At 44.0% G+C, this 26,646-nt stretch overlaps 1 protein-coding gene across 1 annotated transcript in view; it reads right to left on the minus strand.

The window, feature by feature from the left end:
- LOC146809305 (lactoperoxidase-like) overlaps positions 1-26,333 on the minus strand; it is a 193,112-nt gene extending 166,779 nt beyond the window's left edge. The window contains exons 1-3 of the mRNA XM_085614335.1: positions 26,307-26,333; positions 11,424-11,489; positions 10,424-10,500 (exon numbers count right to left, since the gene is read on the minus strand). Of these exons, the coding sequence (XP_085470461.1) occupies positions 10,424-10,499 (76 nt within the window). The 5' untranslated portion in view covers position 10,500; positions 11,424-11,489; positions 26,307-26,333. The remainder of the gene's footprint in view (positions 1-10,423; positions 10,501-11,423; positions 11,490-26,306) is intronic.
- Between the last annotated feature and the right edge of the window lie 313 nt (positions 26,334-26,646).

Here is a 26,646-nt window from a genome sequence, read left to right on the forward strand (position 1 = left end):
GGCTTCAGGAGAGAGAGGGAGAAAGGAGGGAGGTAGAGGGAAAGCGATCAGAGAAGTAGAAGGGAGAGAAGAGAAGGAGGAAAGAGAATAGATGGATGGAAAGAGAGAGATAGCACAGGGAGATGAAGAGAGGGGTCTGGTTTCAACATTTTTGCCAGGGATGTTTCTGGATCCCCAGTTTGGCCCTGGTTGCACATAGTTATACTTGTGTGCCAATGGAATAATCTTGTCAGTCTAGTGGGGACAATAACATCCCTAGCATTAATACTGACAACCCAGAGCTGCAATCGGTAATCAGCCACAGCTCAGCACCTGAACAATGGTGATTTCCCTGGGCAGGGTAGGGTGGGTAGGGTGGGACTTCCGGTGGTGGTGCAATTTGGCATCTTGCTAAAGTGAATATACGTCTTGCGACTGTGCCTTGCCAACTACTGACTGCAAACAAGCAAATAGTACGTTTCACAATGTACCTCATGCATTGTATTACAAAAACTCTTGGATGTGAATAGGTGCATTCAAAGAGCCAACAGCAGGACTGTAAGAGAGAAATGCCCCTCTGGGTGGGACAAGATACGATTGACGAAGTTTCAAGCCGATGGCTGAACGAGGCTGAGCCAACGGTTGAGGATATATATTTGGGGCATGAGCAGAGACTCTACAGTAAGATTTATAGAAATCAGCATATCAGACACTAGCAATGGAAATGAATCCAACTCGGATAAATGTGATCAGTGACCTCATACATATTCACAGGGAAAGCTGCACAAAATGGAAGTGAGTCAAAGGAGTCCTTGCCTCATTTGACATACCTCTACCCGTTGGGCAGCTCACATTTTCATTTGAGATTGACATGCTCTGCAAGATAGATTTTACTGCAATATGCTTTGTTCTGCTATGTCTGATCTTACTTTGAATCCACATATTTTGTTCTCCCTAGATTTGTTTGGGCCCTCACCTCTCTTATTGCCTTATACCTTCTTATGTTGGATCTATAAGTATTAGCAAAGGACATTTCTTATTGAAAGCCAGTATATTAACGGGTCATAACTCTTTCAGATTAAAAAAATGACCAAGGAAGAAATAAAAGATATCCAATTGCATTAAGTAAGGAAAATGTTAGCACCAACATCGCAAAATGGTCAAAAGCACTGAGAAAAAATTGATTGGTGATTAAAACAACTTTGGGAAGATTCCCTCTGCAGATCACGCGGGTCAGAAAAGAATCTGCAAAGCGTAAAGGTCTGCTTTGCTCAGAGGACTGTTACTGCTAAAAAACAGCTCTCTGGAGATTACCAGCCATAAAGTGTCTGCACAGGATATTAGCCTTCAAGGAAGTTTTACACCCTCTCAGGACCCGTGCACTCCACTGGTGGTATACTAACTGTCAGGTCCATAGAACAGAAGGTAACCAGAAAGTCACCAGGAGGCTCACACTGTACCTGAGTAGTGCCCTCGGGGTCCCATGTAGTGTGTTGTGGAGGCCTGGGTGTCCACGGCTATGGTGGAAGGAGTGAGTGACACCCTCAGCATCCTTGGTGACAGAAGCTTAACATGTTTCTGTCCATTAAAAAAGATGACATTGGCCATGGAAGTAACAGACCACATAAAGAGACCTCCAACACCTTAGGTGTTAATCATGGCTTTAGGATAACATTGATAAGCAGGTGGTTGTGGGGAATACATAGTCAGCAGTGATATCAAAATAATGTTTGGTTGACAAAATGATCGGATGTTGTGGGCACTTGAAGGCTCCAACACCATGGCATGGCAGCTCAATGTACCAGAGTGTGATCAATAGAAATCTAATCCCACCTAGCGAAATGCTCTATTTGGAGATTTAAAAAATAGTTCTTAGCTTATAAAAGCACTGTATGAGATCAAATAGCTTCCAGATATAGATAAGAGAATATGTACTGATTGATATGGGAAGATGTGATAAAATGAGCATACAATTGAAGGTGGTGCCTGGGCTCGGGTCTGCTGGTACTGACGGTCTGCCATTGCATGTAATGTGCTGTATTGTTTGTTCAGTTACTGCATGCCTTCAGGACATGAAGTTTCTTCTTTTTGTTTATGGATGTTTAGTTTGTTTTTTTCTGAATATGGGTAATCTGCTGACAATTGGGAAGTTCAGTGTTGGGGGTAATGCTTTGATGAAGCAAAATATTCAACAGAAAGAGTGAATGCTAATTATGAAAAACAGTGCAGTGAGGGAAGTGAACTCAGAGATTGTCCCTTAAAAGCAAATTCAATAGAACCATGCTGCCACATTTTGCTTACTCACATGAAACATCAGGGGGCCTCACTAATCCTAGAAAGGTAAGATGGTTGTGGAAATTCATAGATAGGCATGAGATTGGGTGGTCTTCTTTCAGGAAACTCACTCACAGAACAGCAGGCACATTTGTGGATATTGTTCTTTGTTTCAAATGACATATTATAGGAGAGTGGATATTTGTATAAAGAAGTAACAGGAATTTGTATATGATATCAGGCACAGAAGGTAGATACTAGCCAACATGCATGTGACAATGATTAACTCATGTGAACAGAGTGATATCCTTCTGCATGAACATTAACGTCCGTTCCTTTCTATGTAGTGAGGCCTGAACGTTGTCCTGGAACCATCACTAGATACATCCGCTGACACGGGAAGCCCACACTCAGCAGTAAAATGAGCAATTCATGAACAATTCATAGAATAATGCAAAAATCTGGCCCCATAGATGGATGGAACCATTGACACTCATGCTCACAAAGCTACGCTTACTATTTATATGTCATGATGCAGAATCACAAATTGATTATTGAATCTTTCAGAAAGATGCCTGTACTTGGATATCTGAAATTGGAATGCCGTCTTGAACACTATGGTGTCACTCCTTTGTAAATGTAACAATTACATTCCATGCCTCCACCACTAGCTCTAGGTCATGGAAATTCCCCTTGTCAGAGCTGTTGAGCAGAGTGTTTAGAGCAGTGCTGATTCAATCCATTGGTGATTATTTCAAACTCAAAAGGTGTGTTGTTGAAAGCATGGGAGGCCCTTAAACATATATTAAGGGAACATATATTTTTAGGCAAGCAGGAAAATGTAAGCCAATCCATCACTAAATACATTAGAAAAAGACATCAAAAAATGAGAAGAAGAATATACTGCTTCACATAGGCAAGAGACATTGGGAGATTACTGAATTTTGGGCAACAACTGATGTGAAATGAAACATTAGCAAAGTATGTGACAGCTAGATGGGAAAGGTGCCTGCCTCCATTCGGCTCTGCAAACACTGACAATTAAAACACCTTCAGCTTTGGGACTTGCAAGCAGTCACAAACTTCTCGGGGAGATAGTGTGAAGATGCTTCAAGCTCAGAACTAAATAATCATCCAGCAGTGTAATAACAGATTGCCCGGCCTAGTGCTTGTCATTTTTAAAAAAATGCACTTTTATGCACAAAGAAACTCAATACCACAGACTACAGATTTTAACATTTCACTGAACAAGAGCAACTGCACTCGGAAGTAGGTAGCCATGGGCAGGTAGCAAGTGCAGGTGCAGTTTTAGAATTTGTGCACTTAGGGGCATATCAACAAGGGCATTATCTCTGCTTTTTTGGCTTTAAAAGCCAAAAAAGCAGAGATAAAACTAGCGCCCTATCAACAACAGGGTGCTAACTTGCAAATTTGCATGTTAGCACCCTTTTACTCTACGCTTCCCCTTGCATCTCTAATGAGATGCAAAGGGGGCGTTCCAGAGTAAAATAATAGGAGAAATGTCGCTAAGCGACATTTCTCCTATTATCAAGAATATCGCTAACCCTGTTAGAGACAAAAAAAGCAGCGCTAACCGTGGTTAATGCTGCTTTTTTACGTCTGGTATTTTTCTGACTTAGCCATGATATCCTATGGAAGGAGGATATCATGGCTAAGTTTGTCTGTCCCTATCAACAAGCTAACGTGAGATTATCGCTGGGTTTCCAGCGATAATCTCACGTTAGCCACTTAGCGTGAGGATTTTTATCGCTATTGAGATAAGCGTTGCTAATAGCACGCTATCTCAGCGATAAAAATCAATGCTAGCCGACGATAATTATCCTAGCGCTAAGTGCGCTTAGCGATAATTATCGCCGGTTGTTGTTGATATGCCCCTAAGTTACTCTAGTATTGCTAATTGTACTTATCTCATTGTAGTGGAGATCTATCTGTTCTTGTAGTGCAGCCTGCAGGAACCCTTGGCATGTGTCTGGCACCTTCCCTCCACCTGCATGCTGTGTTTTTGCTATGCAATGGTTTTGAGTGAGTTGAGGTTGTGGGCTAGGTGGTCAATGGTCACAGGCCACCTTGAGGGAATCTTCTTCCAGCAGCATGAATCCACCACAGTATGCATGATTGGGATAGAGGTATGGTCCGCTCAGGTACAGTTTGTCTTGGTTGCAGCAACGTCTGCTCAGATACAGTTCAATGTCACAGTTGCACAGTTTGCATGGGCACATTTCAGAATGATGACTACAGTGGAAACTAAGGAGAGCGTTGTGTTGCACTCCCCTTTAGTGTTGACTGTAGTGTTGACACTACAGTCAACACTGAGGGGAGCACACATTTTGCACTGCACGTACCATGATGCAAAGTAGCAAACTTTTCTGGGATATGATGTCTGGCCACACCCTTTTCACAGCCCATACTGATTTTCATGACCTCCTCTACCATTTATCATATGTTCCTAATGATCCTTTTTGTACAAATTGCATTCCGGCCCATTGATTACACTTCATCCGGCCCGAGCCGGAGAGTACGGCCTGAGGCAGAGATTACCGCCCGGGTGTGGAGAGTACAGCTGAAGCTGGAGATTCCAGCCGGATTGCAGACGTAAAGATACGACTTGTAAATTACCTCTTACCGAAAGTCATAAAGTTAGACTTTTTCCTCAGATTGCCTTTGTGAATCCAGCCCTATGTCTGAGACCATAGCAGCCTGTAGCGGCACCAGACCATGAATCTTTTTGACCCCTCCAATCTATTCGTAATTACAATGCAGCTTGTGGTGTGTGTTCCTGGAGAGCATCACACAAATAAGGGGCTTACATTTTACTGAAGAAATTGCCTAGTCTCCTTGCATACACAGATGATATTTTAATATGCATCAGGGAACCAATAGACAATACTGACTCTGTAGCAAGGAAAATCAATTGATTTTGGCAGAGACTGCAAACTTATTGTGGTAGATCAGACCTATTTACATAAACCCCAGCCTCAATATGACCTAAAATACATTTCCCAATACAATGGAGAGAAGATTCGGTGTGGTCCCTCAGAGTTAAGATTCATTGAGATCTTGAGGTAATTGTGAGGGACAACTATGACACTGAAATGTCCAGGGCACAAGACCTCGTGGTCAGATGGCTATAGTATCATATATTATTTCTCAAACTTCTAAATCTTCTTGCTAATATCCTGAGACCCTTGAGTAAACCATTTTTCACACAGTGCACCTTTCTTAGAAAGGTAGTTTGGGCAGGAAAATAGCCAAGTCTTAGCTGGGAAGCACTGTCATTAAAAGATGATTGAGATTCTCAGTTCTGGACATGGAGTTTTACTTTTGGGCCACCCACGCACAAAACAGCAACATGTCCTTGATGCAGCATGTGAGATAGAATCTGAGATTACAGATACAAGACAACTGAATGCAATTGTAGATAAACAAATCCCTTATCCTGTCCCACAAATAAAATTGGTAGCTTGCAGAGTATGGGCATAACTTCGACTGAGAGCCACCGTAGGTGTTGAATCACTCTACTCTGCAGAACTATCTTTACTAAGCAATCCCTGCTTGAAGGTCACAAGGGGGCGTGGCGAAAACTGAGATACTTTGCATTGCTCATGTCAGGGTAGGACATTTATAACCCTAGATGACTTTACAAAAATAAGGAATAACATTATTAGAAGTCTTTCTATATTTGAGGTTATGCCATATAACACTTGAGCAACAGCCATAATTTCCAGCTGACCCAAAGTCATTAAATGCACTTACAAATGTGGCTCTTCCCATGCCAGTTAGGCACTTGGGCCTGATTTAGAGTTTGGTAAATTAAAACTTCATTTAAAAGGGTATAGAGTACCCTGTGAGTAAACCCTAGGCTCAACCACATGATTTAGAGATGGGTGGGTCTTAAGTGTTCCATTGATGGAGCCCCTGTTGGCTCCGTCTACAGAAAACATCCTTAGATGGCCTGGTGGAGTAGGGGACATTGAAGGAAGCCAATTTCCACTACTGGCCTTTTTAAGGCTGATAGTGTAATGTATTTTTTCCCACACTATCAGGAAAAACCTTGCAGTAAGTAACAGAAAAAAATAATGACCCTCACACCCTGAGATAAACCCCCCAGGGTGTAGGGGTCTTTAGTTTTTTGCTTTTCACAAACAAACTCCCACTTCGGAGTTTGTTTCTGAAAAACATACACTATGGAAAAGTATGGTCAATGGCCATGAAAATTGATGACACCTGTTTATGAACATTTTTATACATTGAAAGGAACTGCTGTGATGATGTAGCGAGAAGACAGTTGGGTCATCTCTAAATTTGCAGAAGGGTAGTCTATCAGGATGGCAGCGGTAATGTTTTCTGTCAACCTAACTGATAGAGTATTTCCCGTCAAATTCTAAATAAGGCCCATAATCTCCAATTTAAATAACATGATAGCGCACATTAGATTAGCAAAACCAATTCAGGCAAAGAACACTAGGAGTTAGACCAGGAAAGGACACACAGACAAAAATGGAGCTATCGCTGTTCCCAAATGAAAAAAGTTTCCATGAAGAACACACAGATTATTCCACTGTAGCTATTTATATGAGTTTCATTACACCCCTGCAAAATTAAAGGCATACGGATAACTAGAAAATTCTGAGTGCCCAAGATTTCCAAAACTATTGTTGGAAATGCAGGTCATGGCATGGGAATGCTCTCAGATAAAGGTTTTTTCAGGTTTAAGTATTTAAACTGGCAAATGAGTAGATTATGCGCCACATTGTCCCTATTTGTTGCACTGTTAGGATTATTGAGTGAAGTGCCTGTCCATGTGAAGCATTGTACTACCATAGCTTTGTTGTTGGCCAAAAAGGGCAGAAGCTTTCCAGTGGGATTGAGAACCAGCTCCATCAATTGAAAAATTGATTTAGGATTTAGCGCCTGATTTACAGTTTGGTGGACAGGATATTCCATCACAGATGTAAAGGAGTACCCTGTCCACAAAGCTTAAAGGAGTACCCTGTCCTCCAAGCTCTTGGCCTGCCCACATGTTTAAGTGAAGGGCTGTAACCTTTCTGTTGGCAGAGACTCCATTGGCAACGTCAACTGAAAGCTCCCTAGAGTAGGAGCCTTCAGAGCAGGTGCATTACACTGCCTGCCCTCCAAAGAAGGGATGGTGGGATGTCTCTTTTTTCTGTCTGTCACCTCCAAGATAAATCTGGCTGTGAGGGACAGAAAAACATAATGACCCTACAACCTTAGAGAAAACTCCCAATGTATGGGGCTCTTTTGTTTTTTGTTTCTCAAGAATAAACTACCTCACACTTTGGTTTTGAAACCCAAAAATGGTTAAAAGTTTGGTGGATAGCTGTTAAAAGCAACAGTGGAGGCTCACCTATCTTTTTGTACCTTTAACCTGTGACAGTGGTTCCCTTCCGTTTACAGAGATGACCACTGGCCCAAACGTCACCTCTACATTTGGCAGACAGTACTCTTTCTGGGTGGTGAAGGCATGGGCACTGGAAGTAGGGGTGCGGTGGGTGCTGAAGCACCCCCAGAAATAAGCATGCTGTGTTCAGAAGATGCATGTGCAACAAAGATGCCTTGACATTTTTTCTTTACCCTCTTACATTTGCCGAGCCTTCAAAGCCAGAGGTCAAATGTCAGGCCCGTCTTTTCAGAAATTGCTGCTTATTCATTTAACATGGTGATTGGTGTATAATTTTGTTTTTCTAACTACAAAGTGAGATGATTTTTTAAAGTGAACTATGTGGCAGTCTTGCTGGAGTACGATGAGTGTGAAAGGTAGGGCTGTAGTACGTCAGTTTCCTCCAACAAAATAAAATGTAAATACATGTAAATAAATTGTATAAACATTTCAAAATATACCAACAGTTACGAAAGCACAACTGAAGCACTGTTTTTGTAATTCTAAAGTGTGATGGATGCAAAGATTTTTAACACAATGAAAGCAAATCAAGACAATTAGTGATGTGCAAATGATAATAAGTCAATGAAACCTGATTTCCAGACATTGTCGTTTGGGTGTTATACCGTTTTATCAATAAAAAGTTATGTCTGTGAAAATATAATTACCTTTTTCAAAGGAAAATGTGCTGTCTATAAATGAAAGTCCACAGCCACGCCATTCTATTATAATATATTTGCTACACTTTGCTCCAAAGTGCACCACCAGCTACATACCACGCCCTTGCCACTCTCTTGCTAAATGGGCGTGGCTCATTTGCTACACTTGTTCTTTGCGTAGTGCTTGGATTTTTCTCAACTGCTATGAGTTCAGTGGTATAACACTGATGACAGCAACCCCACTCTAAAAATTGTTGAGGCACCACTGGGTAGAGGTAATGTTCTCCACCACTCAGATGGAATGTATTCCATTTGTTAATCCATAAATCATCCCCTTATTGTACTGTAGTGATGCAATAGAAACATAGAGTACACTCATGGCAGGTAAATCACGACCAAATAATGTGAGGGGTCCCTTGCAAGGTTACGCAAAGCAGTATTGATGGCATTTGAGATGTCCTGAAGCGATACAAATAACTTGCACGATGGGAATTCACGCCCACTGTGCTTTTTGCATCATAAAACTTCAATCTGTGATGTTGTGGATGAATATGTAAATAATCTGGTCTATTTTCATGCTAATGACCATACTTGTGCTCGGCTTTATACATGTGCTATATTAAACGCATCGCTTTGTACACCAGTCCTGAGAGATTCAGCATTGATTCCAGGTTTTCTTTTCTCTTCTTTTTCATTTTGATTTATTTTGTATCAAAATTGAAAAAGAAAAATGAAAAAATAGCTTGTTTTTTGTAGCCTAATGTACACCACTCAAAGTAAAATGAACATGTCGTGTTTTTTGAATGATCATAAAATGTTTGTTCTCTTTATATGTCATCATTAAGGAACACAGTGTATCCCATTTTAAGTACATCATTAAGTAACACAATATGTCTCATTGTAAATCCCTTAGAAGGGAAGCAGGAGGGAAAAATGCTTTACAGCTGTGCTTCTTAGCACACCTTTTACATAGATTCAGCATACTTCCTTTCAAGATTACTGAGGTCAAAATGATCCCACTTACAACCATACAAATATACACATATAACTACTTAATAAAGACATATGGCTAATTTAAGAAACAGTTCTGTAGACTCTGCTTGATGGTGGGTGTCCTTTGACCACAATGGTTGCCATGCGATCAATCATCAATTGAGATTTTGCTTACTCTAGAATTGATTAGAATTTTAAAATAGATATCTCATCAATAAAAAAGATTAGTTTATAAAGGGATTACAAATTGGATTCCTTTCATAAATGAAAGTGTGGTAGATTAGGAAGTGTTACTTGGACATTATTGCAGGTGTGTCTTTGGAGGTTATGGCTTACCTATGGTTGAGGGTTCTATGGCAGTAGCACACAACACAGATCACCTAGGATCAACATTGAACAACCAGGAGTGCCTTTCAAAGGGTTTCTTCTGATAGGATTTATAGCACACAACGTTGAATTCTGGTGTTTGCAGCTCTCTTTTTACCATGACTAATTCAGGACTAAGCTATACTTCTAAACAATTATATGGACCAACCAAATTTAGTAAATATTTTGATAGAAATTGTTGGTCAGCATGTGTCGTAACATATCTGGACTAATTGTACAACATATATTGTCTAATGGAGACCTGTCTGAAAGAGGATTGTACAGTAACTAGTTTCTCCTGGATATCACACAATCCCTGCCTGCAGCAAAGAAAAACAAGGAGGGGAGTTCAGCGGTAATATACAAGTATTATGATGCAAATTGATTCTAATGAAAAACTCTTGACGGGACACACATTACATGTTACATTGATGTCTTGAGTGGTCTGGATTAACACATTTCTCAGGTAACTTATTCAACCGGTGTTCTGTGATTGGTTAACATACACAGACATTTGACCTCCACATTTGCCCTCGACTGAAACCAATTGGTCTCATGTCAGGTTTTCAGTTTTTTGTAGGTTGGCAAGGGGCATGCTTAATATAGACAAATTATGGGAAAAGAAAAACTATAAGTTGGAGAACTGAAAATGAGTTTGTCTGTAACATAGAGCACAATATAAGATTCTGACAAATAAAAAGACACATAAGTCTAGGTGGGTTCAAAGCCTTACCTTGACATCGTGACTCTGATTTCTGGAACTGGCCAATGACCAATAGAACCCAGACGAAAACAGAAAGATGCCTCATCCTTTAAGAGAAAAGTACAAAACATAATGTGATGGTGCTTGCATAGCCAGATCACTGCAACTCAGAAGTGTTTTACATGCACACTGAACACACTGAACAGATCATTTTTCATAACATTGGCACAATAAGGAACTATTAAAAAAATAAAATCTTGTGTTGTAATTACCATGAATTTTATGTACAACATAACAGATGTTTGATGTCAGAGGTGTGGGAAATTGAAGGACTGGGTTTACGCACTTGTCAGAAAATTCTGTAAAAACTACATCTGTAATGAATTTTCCATATTTTTGCAAGGAATTGTTTGAGAAAACCGCTCCGGAAATATGTTTTGCTGGAAAATCAACTAGCAAATCAACTTTTTGCCGACTTTCTATATGAAAAATTAATGACAAATCTATATGTTTTTTTACTCTAAACTAAACTATACTTCTATCTAAACCATTATATGGACCTGCCAAATTTAGTAAATTCTTAGATAGAATTTGTCGGTCTGCATCTACCGCAATATATCTGCATACCATATATTGTCTAATAAAGACCTGGGTGAAAGAGTATTGTACAGTAACTTTGAGTGCTATAGTTCCTCCTGGATATCATACAATCTCTGCCTGCAGAGAACACAAGCATTTACAAAGTCAATAGATCTCCCCTTCGCTAGAGGTAGTTGTGTTTTGTTGTTGTTGTTTGGACTGCAGTAGTGTATGTGTTTAGCAAGTGTTGTTTGTACGTGTTTTTTTTTACATTAAGCTTGTGGCAATTGTGAGGCGATTTGGCTGGGATTGATGGGGTGGGAAAAGAGGTGAGTGAAAACGAAAACACAAACACTCTGTTAAATGCTCAAACAGAAAAAAACAAGATTCAAAATCACTTTCCAACATAAGGAAATAAATAAACACATACAAAAGATAAGCATGATCTAACCTGTAATGTAATAGGTGCTTCTGCAAAACGCTCCAATGCGGTTGTCCACTTCTGAGGTTGAGGACACTGCATAAATAAGAAATAAGTAAAACATCTAAACCTAAATATATGCATGCCAACCGGCCACTAGAAATGTCAGGCTCCAAATGCTGACATTCTAACCTACAATTCAAATGTGTTATTCAAATGTGTGAATTCCGAAGGACCAAATGGAAGAGCCAAAGCCAAATGTTTTAATTCTGATTGACCTAATGCATTGTCCATTTCCAAATGTCTAGATTGCAATTGAATATCCTGAATTCTGAATGGCTATTTAGAATTTCAAATCCACATATGTTTTGAAATATATCCAACTGTTACTGTGTTTGTCATTTTCACATATTGAATTTGCGTACAACTAGCACATAATTTTATTTGAGGTGAGTGCAATGGCATTTATTTATGAAAGCTGGCCCGCAAATCCCGGTTGATCCTTGAAGCAGGAATTATAAAATGATTAGAATAAGACATTTTCAGCTCAGAAAGATGGAAGGCTGAGTCAGCCCCTATTGCTGCATGTTTATGACCTGAAGGAAGAATATAGATGCCTGTGTTGAGTGCATGTAGGTTCCTTCACTCCAGCTATACTCAAGGCCAAATTACGAGTCAGGTGGTCTGAGGACCGCCAGACCCTTGGTGGCGTTGTTTGTGCCTTTTGCATCATTGCTGGAGCTCTGGTTTTCTGCCACTGTCCTCCTCCGCTCTCAGGCTGCATTCATCTTGTCCAAGTTGGCCTGCCATGTACAATGTTTTGTTGCCAATTTGTTTGGTGGGGTTGTCTGCTGGCTCGGGTTGCCTCCATTGTGGTTGGCTGTTGTTTTCTGTTTGGTCTGTTTTGCTTTTTCAGGCTTTTGTTGTGCCTATTCCCGCCTGCCGTGTGTTTTGCGGTCGTGGCGGTGCTTATCCCTGCTTTCTTCATCGTGGATGGGCTCATCGCAAGTTTTCTGGTGTTGTTTTTTGTGTTTTTATCTCAGACATTGGCTGCGTTTTCGGCAGACTGTCGCATGCTACCGCCGTGTTATGAATTCCACGTTAACATGGGGTTATTTTCCCGCGATGGGCTGCGATGTGTAAAGTTGCGTTAGCATTTTTTGGTGATGTTTAGCACACGTTCTTGTGAATATACCCCAGGGTTGTTTCCAGGTTTCACAAATGCCGATTTGAGAGTAGATTCTACAATGCTTAGCTTTTTTGCATTTTTCCTCCTTAGGTAGGGATGTGACCAAGTGGATAGAGCTACCGCCTTAGAACTAAGGGGCCAGATGGACGTAGGCAATAGTTTGCGATTACCAAGAAGTGAATTTTTGCTATTCGCTATTTGGTAATCTCAAACACCAATATACAAATGTGTCTTTGACACACTTTGCGATTCCTAGTGGATCGCAAATACACCTACCTTATTAATATAAATGTGGTAGGTCTCGGTTTGCCAAAAATTGTTAATTTCAAATATCACTGGGGTGGTGGCCTGCTGGGGTCAGCAGACCACCATGTCTGTGATTGCTTTTCAATGAAGCAATTTTTCTTTTGAAATGCATCCCATTTTCTTTAAAAAATAAAATGGAATGTGTTTCAAAAAGAAAAATGAAAAGTTTTCTTTTCATTTTTTAAGAGCGGCAGTGGTCCTTTGGACTACTGCCCGCTCTTAAAAATGGGTTTACCAACATTCACAAAGAGGAAGGGGTCCCTCGGGGACACCTTCCCATTTGCGAATGGGTCAAGACATATTTGAAGTAGCCCTAAACTCACCCCTTCCTAATATCGAATTGCAAACCCATTTTGCGATTCGGTAATAGGTTGCCAAATTGCAAATTGGGGTTCTGTACATTGAAAAATGCCTGTTTTAATTCGCAAACAGTCCGATTTTGCGAATTGAGATGTTTGCAAATGAAAAAAAGCTTTGTACATCTGGCCCTAGGTTTGAATCCTAACTTCCACGCAACATCCTGATATTGTGGGTAAATCATCTAATTCCACCCCCCCCTCCCCTTGCCCAAAAATGTGTAATTTGTGCACTCTGTAGCACTCAGGCCTTGTTCATATTACATAAAACTGCAAAAAAGCCTAAAGAGCTGCAATGCCTTGTCTAGGCGTCATCTGCATTCTCCAGTCTGTAGGGTATGCTTTTCAAAAACACCTGACCTTTCTGAACTAATGTGGCTTTAAAAAGAGTTCTCTTTCTCTGTTAAGTAAAAATGTGCTATAGAGCAGATAAGAATACTCCAATAAACGTGTGAAGTTTAAATAAAATCAAGAGCTTTCTGTTACTGTTAAGAAATCTTTATTTTGGCTTAACGCCATAAAAGACATAGAACAGATTAAGACATTAAAAGTAAAGAGTATTATAAAAGTCCACAAATCAGATAAAAATATTATTTATCTTCATATTAATTCATTAAAACATTAAAAGTCTATTAAATTCACATAATTTCAAATAAATATCTATATGTATAATTAATGATTTTGTAGATACATTTTCTCAGTTAGACAAACAATGTAAGTGCTATTTTGACCACCGTTACTGACCAAATATTGGAATCAAGCTTTTGTTCTTGAATCTAAAAGTGCGAGGGGGGGCGTGGCTTGGCTGCAGAGCGGAATGGCTGCCTGAAACCGCAGCTCCGCCGATCGAGCTCATTAATCCGGCATTTATCGGCAAACCAGGTGTCTGGACTCGGACCACTCGACCCCAGTAGTGCGTACAGCGACTGCGCTCTGCCCGACGAAACTCCTGTACCTGTGGTTGGAGCCGCTGCGAAGATTGGACGGACGAGCAGTGAGCGGCGAGGAGGCCTGGAGCACTCGTGGTGGCCGGGGACTCGCGTGAGGCCGGGCCCGGGAGTGCACTGCGCTGCTGTGAGACGGACTGCTGCTCTGCCTGGCCCTGTGACCGCGACCTGATCAGTGGGCACCCCCGCCGGCGGAGCCCTTGTACAGTGGCAGCGGGATCGGCGCCGCGGACAGTTGTCGCCCTGTGTGGGGGCGGAGTGCGAGGAGGACTCTACGCTATGCTGCGCACCGAGGCTTTGGACGATATCCAGGAGGCGAGCGGTGAGGGCCTGCGCCGAGGGCCGGTGAGTGCTATTGAACCGCGACCTGCGAGAGCGCAGTGCCCGAACTCCCTGGGGAAATTACAGCTCCATCCCAGCGGGATATACACGGCCCCTATGCAACAGCGCCGTTCGGGCCAGGCCTAGCGGTAACTGACGGAGGGCGGCCATATTAGTCGGAGCAGTGGGGATACTGCCGGCTGCACTCTGGGGCCCCGCAGCGGAAAGATTGGCGGATGAGATAGCTACTGCAGCAGATTGCCGCTCTGAGGTTGTGGCGGAGACGCCGCGCGGCCGTGCTCGGGCCCCTCGCGAGGAGAAGATTTTGCACGTGGTGGCGTGTCTAAACCACTTGAGGCGCCTGGGTCGCGAGGCGCGAACCGCCATATTGCATTGCACCCGGTCCGGTGCTAGAGTGCCCTGGGGCCGTGCGCGCTGCCGTGGGCAAGCTGTGGAGCGGCGGGGCGGAAATGGAGCTGCTGCGCAGGGGTGGCCAATGCCCGGGAGTCCACGCTGCGGCTGACCCGTGCTAGCGGGAATAGCCTGATGTCACGCAGCCCTGCTCAGGCTCAGGTGTGCTAGGGCCACTGGCTGATTGGGATGACTGCCCTTACTGCTGTCTGCTGTGGGCCCCCGGAGTGAGGGGTCTGGTGACACGAGGGGGCCTTGAGCTACTGTTGACCTTCTCAGACGTCTGTGCAGGGAGACAGTAATGGGCAAACCGGACACGAGGCAGCCAAGGCTCACCTTTGATAAATCCAAACAGAAAACAGCGGAACAGGAGCACCGGGATGCTGACGCTGCGCGGGTGGAACAGGGTGGCTCTCAAGAAGCGGACATTAAATCGATGTTCCAAGAACTAAAAGCGAGCTTGCAGGGCATCGACAACAAAATGGACGCACTGGCAGCGCGCATGGACAACATCACGACACGTATGGATAAACAAGAAAGTAGAATAGATGCGCTAGAAACACGAGTGACCGACGCAGAAGAGTGCCACACGGACCTCGACAAAAAAATGCGCGGCATGGACAAGGTTCTGGCGCTAATTCAACAAAAGAATGAGGACCTGGAAGCGCGCTCGAGGCGCAACAACGTCCGCGTCACGGGTGTGGCTGAAACAACGGACATCACAAACATGGAGCAATATGTTGAGCAGATGCTGAGAGACCTCTTTGGGTCAGGTTTGTCACAGATGTTCCTCGTTGAAAGGGCGCATAGGACACTGGGGCCGAAGCCTAAACCGGGAGCACCGCCTAGGCCCATTATTGCGCGCATCTTAAATTACAGGGACCGGGATACGATATTGCGCATGGCGAGAGACATGCAAGATGTTCAACATAAAGGCAACCACATCGCCATATACCCGGACTTTACCTTGCAAGTACAGGCTGCTCGCAGAGAAGTCCTGCCAGCGAAAAAAATCTTCCAACAAACGGGTACGAAATATTCCCTAATATACCCTGCGAAGCTCAGAGTGCAAGGCCCAGGGAAACCATCTTTCTTTCTAGATGCAAAGGCGGCCCTGCAGTATGCGAAACAACTGGCGAAAGATCAAAAGAACCACCCGCATTCGGAGGGACCGGAACTGGGGGACAGGCTAAGTGACGTTGAATGACTGCGGGTGTTCAGTACTTGACATTGTACTATGGATTACCTGTCTTGACCGGGTCAGGGTCGTATGCCTGCTCGGAACATTGGGGGCCAACTGACTGTGGCAGGAGGGGTGAGTGAATATGCGGGATTTGGGGTACGGGTGGTCCTCGAGCTGACACGCTGAGCCAGCGCTCGATCACCCTGTCAAGAGTACGGGGATAGTAGGTGGCTAACTTGCGACCCCAGGGGATGATTCCCAATCATTGGTTACTGTTCATGACTTTAGCTAAAGTTCCTGTGGCTGGGAGGGTGACCTGGGGGGAAATTGCACAACCTAATTGTGGGGTTGGAGCGGGTGGGGATTACACTTTACGTTTGGGGGGTTTTGTTGTTGATCGTTTGGCTGGTGGCGAGAGGTTGGATGAAGCGAGAACTTGCGTTGAACCGAATACTGTACACTAAGTAACACCCTGTCGACAACACCATTGCTCACGGTGCCATGGCCGCTTTTATACACGGTGGCCCGCTGGGCCGTTACGACATGTTGCGCTGTGCGTATGGGGGTGGATGCGAGGTGAGTTGCGCGGCGCTGGCGTGCTGTTTGCACAAGGGCTTTTCATACCACTGCTGCCGTGAAGCAAATTAAATGTCTTACCTGGAATGTACGGGGTATGAATGACAGACGTAAAGCCAGGCTGGTGCAGGCCTTCTTACTTAGAAAAGACATAGACATCTGCCTCCTGATGGAGACCCATTTGACTGCAAATGCCGTACAACTGCTCCGACACAATAGATGGGGGGAGATAGTACATGCTTCTTACTCTAACTACTCCAGAGGGGTGGCGGTACTGATTAGAAGGGGTCTTCAATGGAAAACACATTAGGAAATTAGGGATACTGGAGGCAGATACATTATGCTAGTGGGGACGCTGTGCGGTATGAGAATGGTGCTTGTGAACGTTTATGGCCCGAATGATGATAGCCCAGACTTCTACTGTGAACTATGGCATAAGTTGCAGGCCTGTGGCCCGGCTGCGATTATGTGGGGGGGAGATTACAATGTCGTACTTTCAGACACTATGGATAGGCAGGGCACAGCCAGAGAACATCACCCCAGGGCATCGGAAGCGCTGGGCGATATCATGCGGGAGGCGGAACTGGTGGATTCCTGGAGGAATCTGCACCCCGAGCTTTGCGCGGGTACCTGCCTCACAATGCATAGGGCTACTTGGTCCAGGCTGGACTACTGGTTGCTATCTAGAGACTTACACACTTTGGTGCTGGAGGTGACACACTTGCCGAGGTCATTGTCTGATCACGCCCCGGTATACTTGACAATGTCCACACCGTCACAGTACATCCAACCGTTTAGTTGGAGGTTCCCCTCCCGGGCGCTGTGCGACCAGGTATTTCAGCAGGCACTGCGTGACAAGCTAGAGGAGTACTTCGAGATTAATGAGGGCACGGTGGACTCGCCAGGCACGCTCTGGGAGGCTTGTAAGGTGGTGACTAGGGGTTACTGCATGTCGCTCAAAACAGGAGTGCTAAGATCCATCAGAGATTCCTTGCGCAAACTAGAAACAGAGCTTGCTGAAATCGAGTCTGCATTGATAGGCGCCCCAACTGACAGAATACGTGCGGACTTTCGATCGAAACTTAATCAGTATCAGGAGGAGGCGGACAGAGAAGTGGCATATTTGTCTAAAGACAGTCAGGCCAGACGATACGGAGAGGGAGACCGCGCTGGACGCACACTGGCAGCCATGCTGCGAGCGCCACGAGGGACGGATTATATTCTGGAATTGAGGGATGTAGAGGGTGAACTGGTAAGGGAGCCACGAGCCATACTTGAAGCTATGACGGACTACTATAGCGAGTTATATACTTCCAGGGTGATACCGGCAGACCAGGTGCTAAACGAATACCTGGACACCATAGCTCTAGCATGGTTCAATGATAGTGCCAGACAGTATATGGACTTACCGTTTACGCGAGAAGACATAAGAGCAACAATAGCTAGTTTGCCACTTGGCAAAGCACCGGGCCCTGATGGCTTGACGGCGGCCTTCTATAAAGAATATGCAGATATCCTGGTCCCGAGACTACACAGTGTGTTCGAGGAGGCAGTAGAAAACGGCGTACTCCCACAGTCGCTGCGTGAAGCTATGATAATCACCCTGCTTAAACCTGGAAAAGACCCCACTAGCCCAGACTCCTATCGCCCACTTTCACTAATAAACCTCGATGCCAAAATCTACGCAAAGTTGCTTGCGGGCCGCTTAAAATACATGATGCCACAAATAGCGCTATCCGACCAGTCGGGTTTTGTGATGGGGAGGTCAACTTCGCATAACTTAAGAGTGCTGTTTGGGCTCCTGCACTACCTGGATCCCAAGGTACAGGCTGCAGCTGCATTGTTGGATGCGACCAAGGCATTCGATTCTCTGGAGTGGAAATTCCTAATGACACTCTTCACTCGAATGGGATTCAGCCCGCTCTTTGCCAGGAGCATCGGCATACTTTATAACAATCCGACGGCCAGGGTACGGGTGAATGGACAGACGTCTGCTCATATACCCATCACAAGAGGGACCAGGCAGGGGTGCCCACTGTCACCGTTACTATTCGCTATCGCGACGGAACCACTAGCGGCTCGCATGAGACAACACCATGCTCAGCGTAGCATTGGTTTCACGTCGCGCGGGCTGCTCATATCTATGTATGCCGACGACATCACCATATACATGATGGACCCATCGGAGAATTTTGACCCGCTGATGCGAGAAATGGTGCGCTACAGCGGCCTCACTGGCATAGATATAAACTGGTCAAAGTCGGTAATGCTGCCACTGACGGATGGCACAACTACATGCCACACTGAATTCCCAATAGATTGGGTTACGGACGAGGTCAAGTATTTAGGTATAAATATAAGCCGCACTACTCACGAGATAGGACTGGCTAATTTTGGTGTGGCCATGGAATGGTTAGAAAGCAAAGTAAAGAGATGGAAAACGCTGCCATTGTCGTTGACGGGCCGTATAGCTATTGTAAAAATGGTTGTGGTGCCTAAGTTTCTTTATCTGTTCGTGAACATCCCCTTGCCGTTAACGATGGCGTTCTTTCGCCGACTTCGCTCAGCCGTGATTGAACTGGTGTGGGCGGGTAGGCAGCCCAGGGTGGCCTGGAGCCTCCTTACACTTCCCTTCCATCAAGGGGACCTAGCAGCCCCGGACTTTGAGCTGTATCCATATAGTGCACAGGCCCAATACCTACACTACTGGCAACATCCGATCCCCTACCGGCCCCACGTGGCAATAGAGACAGACGTGGCGGCACCTTGCCCCCTCAAGATGGCGGTTTACCAGAAATACAAACGGTCCCAGGAAGACATTGACACCGTAGAGATGGTACGTTGGGCTTGGTCGAACAGTGCGAAGCGAGCGGGCATATCTGCCTTATACGCCCCAAGTATGCCGTTGGAGGGCAATCCGTTGCTGGGACCGCTGACAGACGCGGCGGTGGTGCAACGGGCGCGTGACTGCGGCCTGAAGGTAGCGGGTGACTTATATCCAGACGATACGTTTCTTACTGTGCAGAATATGGTCGCAGCGTCTGCGCAGACGGCATCAGAACTGCTACTATACTATCAGCTGAGGGCGGCTTGTAAACACAGATATCCTATGTTCCCAAAGGCTCCACCGACGCTGGCTGCTCTGGAAGACATACTCTCGAACAACTCCTCGCGCAAACTGATAACGCGAATATATAGGGCTACACAAACCGCAACACCTGTTGCGCATGTGGATTCAAGGTCACTGTGGGAGGTGGAGGCAGGCATTACTATCACAGAGAAACAGTGGAGGTTTTGCTGCACCCATCTTGAAAACTTGTCTCCTAATTATAGACTGAGGCTGATACACTTTAATTATTTACACAGGACGTATCGTACACCCATACAACTCTTTAAAATGGGTTTACAGGCTGATGCGAATTGTTGGAGATGTGGCGAGAGAGAGGCTACGTTCTACCACCTTGCATGGGTGTGTGGACCGGTATATGGCTTTTGGGAAACAGTCTTCACTACCATAGGGAAGATAGTGGGAATAGCTATCGACCCGGACCCGCTTGTGGCCCTCCTGGGATTTGTGATGAATGTACCTAGTGCATCGCGTAAGTTAGTGGCCCTTCTCTTATTGCTCGCTAAGCGACAAATAGCGATACACTGGAAGAAAAAAGCTCCGCCGAAAGCATCCGGCTGGGTGGGATCAGCGGTGTACTGTAAGGAGCACTTGACTGCCTACTGGGATCAGATGCCGCAGCGTTCAAGGCCTGCGGACATATGGCAGCCGCTGGTGGACTGGCTGGCAGGGGCAGAGGTGAATGACAGTGACTGAGGTGGTCTGTTGGATGCATGGCATTGTAGCACGGCTGGAGTGGGGCTGCGGCGTGGGGCTGGCGTGAGGGGAGGGCACTATTGCCCCCCGCGCGACGTTGCCTGGGCGGAAAGGCGCGGGTGGGGGGGAAATGACGTGAGTGTCCTGATGGTTGGACTGTGATTTCTGTGTACGGGAGATCTCGTGACCGCGTAGACATGGTAATATATGGTCGCTGGGTGATAACTGCAAGAGTCCGTGTCCAGGACGTTGGTCGCTCTTCTCCGAATCTCGCTTACAGCTGTTATTGTTGATTGTTCAGTTTTTAAAACATGCTGTTGGAACTTTGCTCAAGTGTATGCAATTGATCCGCATTAGCGGCGGGATGCTGCGAAAACAAGCTGCCTGCCTCCGGGTTGTTGGCTGAATAGCAGTGTACACTTTGATGGTACAATAAAGGTTTTGGAAAAAAAAAAAAAAAAAAGAATCTAAAAGTGCGAGTGTCTTTTGTCGGATGATACCTTTTGCAGTCCTATGCATTGTGGTCAACTGAATCGGTTAAAATAAACTTCTTCCTAATACACCATATTGAAAAGTAGAATTTTGACACTGTGAATACAATATGTTGGATTGGATCAGTTTATAGCATTCCCAAAGCCTCCGTATGCTGGGCTAACCCCATATTCCTACAGATAGTTATAATCCATTTTGACCTGACCAATCTGTACCTTGTGCAAAAGAACATAATGTGTGCCACAGTTTCATGGGACCTATCACATGTTGGACATACCACGTTGCCTCCACTTAGAGAAGATGCCCATCTATGAGAGAAAGCACGGAAGGGTAATGTCCCATGTCTAAACTATAGATACATCTTTCTAACTAAATTGGGCTCCACCTCATCCAAAACCTTTCAATTAGGATCAAATTGTTGACATATTAATTGGATTGAGAAAACCCAATACACTCAATTCGAATGCTATTCCTTAATAGAAACTAGGGGTCGGCAAAGTTGTATAGTTTTTCTTTTCTTTTTGCACAAATAACATGTGAGAACTGTTCGCTTTATGCATGCTATGTGGACTGCGGTTGGGCTCCAAAATATGGTAACCATTTTTGTTCTTTTTATGAGCACGTTAGATCTATGTACCAACTTTATCAAACTTTACACTATGGTGGTGGGAAATGGGGCCGCAAGGAGTGGAGAGCCTACACCTTGGTGGGGGCTGGGATCTCAAGGTTTAATGTATCCCCTTATTTGGGGGTTATTTTCAATGATAAAGGTACTTGGACTCCTCTCATAAAGGCCAAAAGGAATACAATGGCTAGGGTGGTGGCATGAGTGTTTGACTTTTCATGTCAGTTGGGGGCAAAACCCATCAAGGCTTTTGTTCAAATTTATCAATCGAAATGTATTGCCCTAGCCTTATATGGCAGTGACATTTGGGGCTATAAAATGGTCCCTGAAATCCAGGCTATTGAGAACAAATTCCTGAGACGCCTTTTTGCCGTGCCCCAATCTACAGCCTCTTTTGTGGTTCATGAGGAACTAGGCGTGAGCTATATCTCTCACTTGTTGTTAGTCTGCCCTTTGTTAAGATGGATCTCCATCTGATCTAACCCTGATTTGGAGTTAAATAGGGTAATCTTGAGGAACTGCATGCATTTAGACAAAGTTAAACTAATTCAATGGCTGAACTACATTAGACTTATCTGTGGGGGACTGGATCATCCAGATTTGTATGATCATCCCTAAAGTATCGTGAGAGGTGATTTGATCTTGGATTAAAAAAGAACATTTTTGTGCAAGAGCTCAGGCCTCAAAGAAGAGTAAGGAGATAATTAAGCCCTCAGTTCATGCATAAGTTATGATTTCTACCTGTGGGCTTACTGAACCCCATCTCACTTTTGTTACTAATTCCCAACATCGTTTTCTGTTGACATGATTCAGGTTAGATTTCTTGCACTGGCTTTTGGTGGATCCTGAAGGCTGGAACAAAGTCGAGAATCTGGCCCCATGTTGCTGCGACAATTTTTTTGGCCAAGATACTATCCCCCGCTGTCAATTTATTTTACCTCTATTAATAGGAAGGCAATTTACTCAAGCCAAACACACCTTAATCTCCCTACAAATGATACACAACGAATATGTCTGTTTTAACGTCGCAAAGTTTTCAACAAGTGCAATGCGGATCAAAAAAAGAAGGGGTTGACTGCCATATCGTGTATTTTGTGCATCCCTGGCAATTCCATGATGATGTATGTTTTAACTTCCTATATGGTATTTTTGGATTATAATATTTTTCAAAGATGATCTTTAAGCATTTATTTTATTGGATTTTTAACTTTTTACATGACTTTCGCTTCCTTGATGAACTGTATGTATCTTATATGGTGTTCACTATTAAATATTATTTGACAGACTGGCATGCGATGTGACAGTGCCATGTACTTGAAATTAGGAGATTCACATTACATTTCATTACAAGATCCTTATCTGCTTGGGATAATCTATTATCCTGATCAACTTTCTCCGAGGGATACATACACAGTTGGTGTAACCAAAGGGAAAAAAAGGAAATCACGTAAGCTAGCGGAAGCCCAGCATTGTATAGAGGGTCAGGGGCATAGATTCCAATAGGTCAGGAGGTGCAGTATCACTGGGGCTGAGTGCCCCTAAATTATAGCCTGATTTTTTACCACCAAGTCAAGAAAATGGGTGCCCAATAAACATCTGGCCTCCGGCCACTCACCCCCACAACTCTGTGTGCTTTTCCCACCTCCCTCAATCCCTATGCTGGACTCTCTGCTCTCCAGTGATGCTCATCCAGACCAGTCTGGAATTCCCTTATGATTAGCAACAGTGGGTGAAACGTTCTCTCACCCACTGGCACTCAGACAGCAGTGAATTGCTGGATTTACAATCCAGTTATTCACAATTCAACAGAACTCATTACTAATAGAAATAGTGTTTAGAATTAATTACCTCGACTGGACGTCCTATACATATCAACAGAGGTCAGTTCCTGCAGGAGTTTTTACTTTCACGCCTGCTAGATTTACCATAAAATGTCTTTAAAGTCTTACCAAGAGCATCTGCAGTGAATCGCTTTTTTTATTTCGGTTTTCAATCTGGAAAGCTTAACCAAGTAACACTTTATACACATCAGTAGAGGATGTGATCATGTTTCATGAGATTGCGTTTTATGCATAATTCACACTGAATAACACAGTCATTCTGTTCGTCAGGTGTAATGGCAATTTAGCAAGGGGAGTAGTGACATGCCTGTATTGAGCAACACTCAGTAAAGTGCTGCAAGCAAGGCCCTGAAGCACACACAGTGCGCGCTGAAAGAATCACTTTCACACACTGGCTCTACCACATTTGTGGCTGTCTAGTGTAATAAATAGTAAAATATCTGGAGTGACAGCATTTTGTCACCTTACAACATGAAAAACTGTTGTTTGTCAGTGGAGCCAGTGCTTAATTTGGGGACTGGCACTTCATTTCCTCATCAGACTTCGACCAAGAACAAGAGAGGGAAAAACACACAATGGGAAAAGAAAGAGGAAGAGAGAGATGAAAAACTCGTGACAAATGGAGAAAACAAGTACCTGCAAGAGTGAGGTAAAGGGGCATGACGTGTCTGGGGGTGGAATAATGAGGAATGAGGTGGAATCAAGACTACGCATTCTTGGTATTCTGCAAACCGATATGCATTAGTGCTGCTCACAGGCTCCTGAGGAAAACTTTGGGTCCTGGAACGAATTATTTTACAAATCAAGCACTGAGTGGAACTTTAAAGGAATATTCTGTTTTTTGGGGGAACTGTAGCAGCACTTATGGACCTGTCTCAAGCAGTTACAGCGCACACGTGAACATACCACAATAACACAAAACAAACTAAGAACATAAAACATAGCAGGGCAAACCAGTACAGAACCCAATACAAACCTACAGCGGAACACGACAATATCAGATTGAAATAAGATAGCAAAACAACACATCACAACAACAATACATCACCACCACAACAAAATGCACACGCGCATATGCACAAGTATTCTTGTCACACATTTCCACCACACAAATCTGCTTTCATAATGTGATGGACCTTCGGCAAAACACTTCCCTATTTATCTGCAAGGAATTTGAGTCAGTCAAACATGTTTCATGATCTGGCCACTGGTCTCCAGGTCCGAAGGGCTGTCCTTTTGCTACGAGGTATTGTAAGTGGGGTCAGTCCTCCTTCCCAAATGCAAGCAGTATCATCATTTATTTCATAATATAATATTATTCTCCCCTTACAGTCTCCTTCCTTTGCTGCCGGCTTCTCCTGTTAACTTTCAATATTCCCAATTCTTCGTACTTTGAACGTTATTTAGTCATTTTGCAAGGGTTTTTTTTATTAGATTGGGCATATGATGGCATGGTCTATGTAATGATTTTATAAAGGAGTGGACCTCAAATAAAACCACCTCCTTTACATACTTCAATAAAAGCTTCATATTGCACCGGCCTTGCAAGTAAAACCGACCGTCCTGTGACGGTTTAAGGGAGGTGGTTCCCCAAGAACGGGGCAAGACCAGGGGCAGCACAGAGAACCACAGCCTCCCCTGAAGGGAAACGTATGAGTGAGTAGTGTAAGGTGTGGCTGAGGAGTATAATTGTAGCATCCCTACAATGACGTGACGTCCCTGTCCCCGAAGGATGCTGACAGCACAGACGGTGCTGGGTCTCCCAACCTATCCAGATTACAGGGAACGCATCCCAATGTCAAAATAAATCTTCACAGATTCTATGGTAGTACAGAACCGCTGTCCTTGCCGAAGACTGGTGTATAATATGAAGACTCCAATGTTAAAAGATATTTCAAAGATTCTGAAAGGCAAATTCCAACTAGCAGAACTCCTGCTAACTTACCAGATACAACTTATTTCACTGGAAATGCTCCTCCACATGAAAAGTACTGGTGTTAATCGAACATCACCAGTATATTATTAATAGCTATTGATTATATGGCACTACATTCCGCACCTCTGCCTTCTCTTAACACCGTAAATAGCCCGTGTTACTATTACCTAATTTAACGGTACTCAATTTACAGAGTTCAAAAGGATGAGTTGGTCTTATGGGGACTCAAATTTGTATTTTTTCCTGTACATTCCTCTCCCCTGTGTACTGTGTTGGATTTTGTGTTTGTGTACCCTTCATTTTTAGTCTGTGTAATGTTATATTCTGTACCACTTTTCTCTTGTAACGTAACTAGCTCTATTGTACAGCGCTCTGACACCTTTGGGTAATGTCCGCGCTTTATAAAAATGCACTAAATAAATAAAAAAAATAAACTCAAACTCATGACCTCTCAGGGACACACATTTAACACCCCGAGCCACCCTAGAAACAGGCATACATTTCTTATATTATATTATCGGTGCCATTGGCGTAAGTCTAATAATATGGACATTTCTCCAACTAAATTATCTTTTCAAGCACCAGCGTGCCCTCCTCGATCGATGCAATTTTTATGAGGAAAAAAACAAAGAACTGTGCAAAAAGAAAGTCTTTCCCCTTACGGAGTTCTCTCTATTTCCTCGAATGGCTTTACCTAAAGTTCCACGCCCCCTCCCTGAGTACATTAATGCCCGCAATTTCGCGGAGCCATGTACATTGTGGGTTCCCTTTGCTCAGAGCATATCAAGAGAACTATTCAGACACACAGAGCTCGCCTCTCTAGCCCGGTGCATCCCTTTTATCGCTTGGATGGTCCCTGCAAGTTCAAATCCGAGGCACAGAGAAGTAAAGACACATTGTTCAGTACCTGTGAAGATGTCCCAGAGGCACCACCTGCTTCTAAGCGTCTCATTACCAGCATGCGAGAAATTCCTTATATGCAATATACCACGAGGGCGTCACTGACCATCAGACCAATCAGGGGAGCCAAAAATATGAAAGACATACATAATCTCATCCAACGCAAAAAAAACACATAATTGGCATGCGACAGAAATTGTGACAGCTGCTCGGAAATGTCTCAGATTTCAGGTTTATTCAGTCACAGTTTTTTTTTCTTGCGATACACATTCCCAGGGCCGTAGTCACTGAGGGTGCCCACAGGGGCCAGGCCAGCCTATATTTTTTGTGACTCCAGTAACAATGAT

Source organism: Triturus cristatus, chromosome 7 (genome assembly GCF_964204655.1).
Source record: "Triturus cristatus chromosome 7, aTriCri1.1, whole genome shotgun sequence".
In the NCBI taxonomy this organism is placed as follows: Eukaryota; Metazoa; Chordata; class Amphibia; order Caudata; family Salamandridae; genus Triturus; species Triturus cristatus.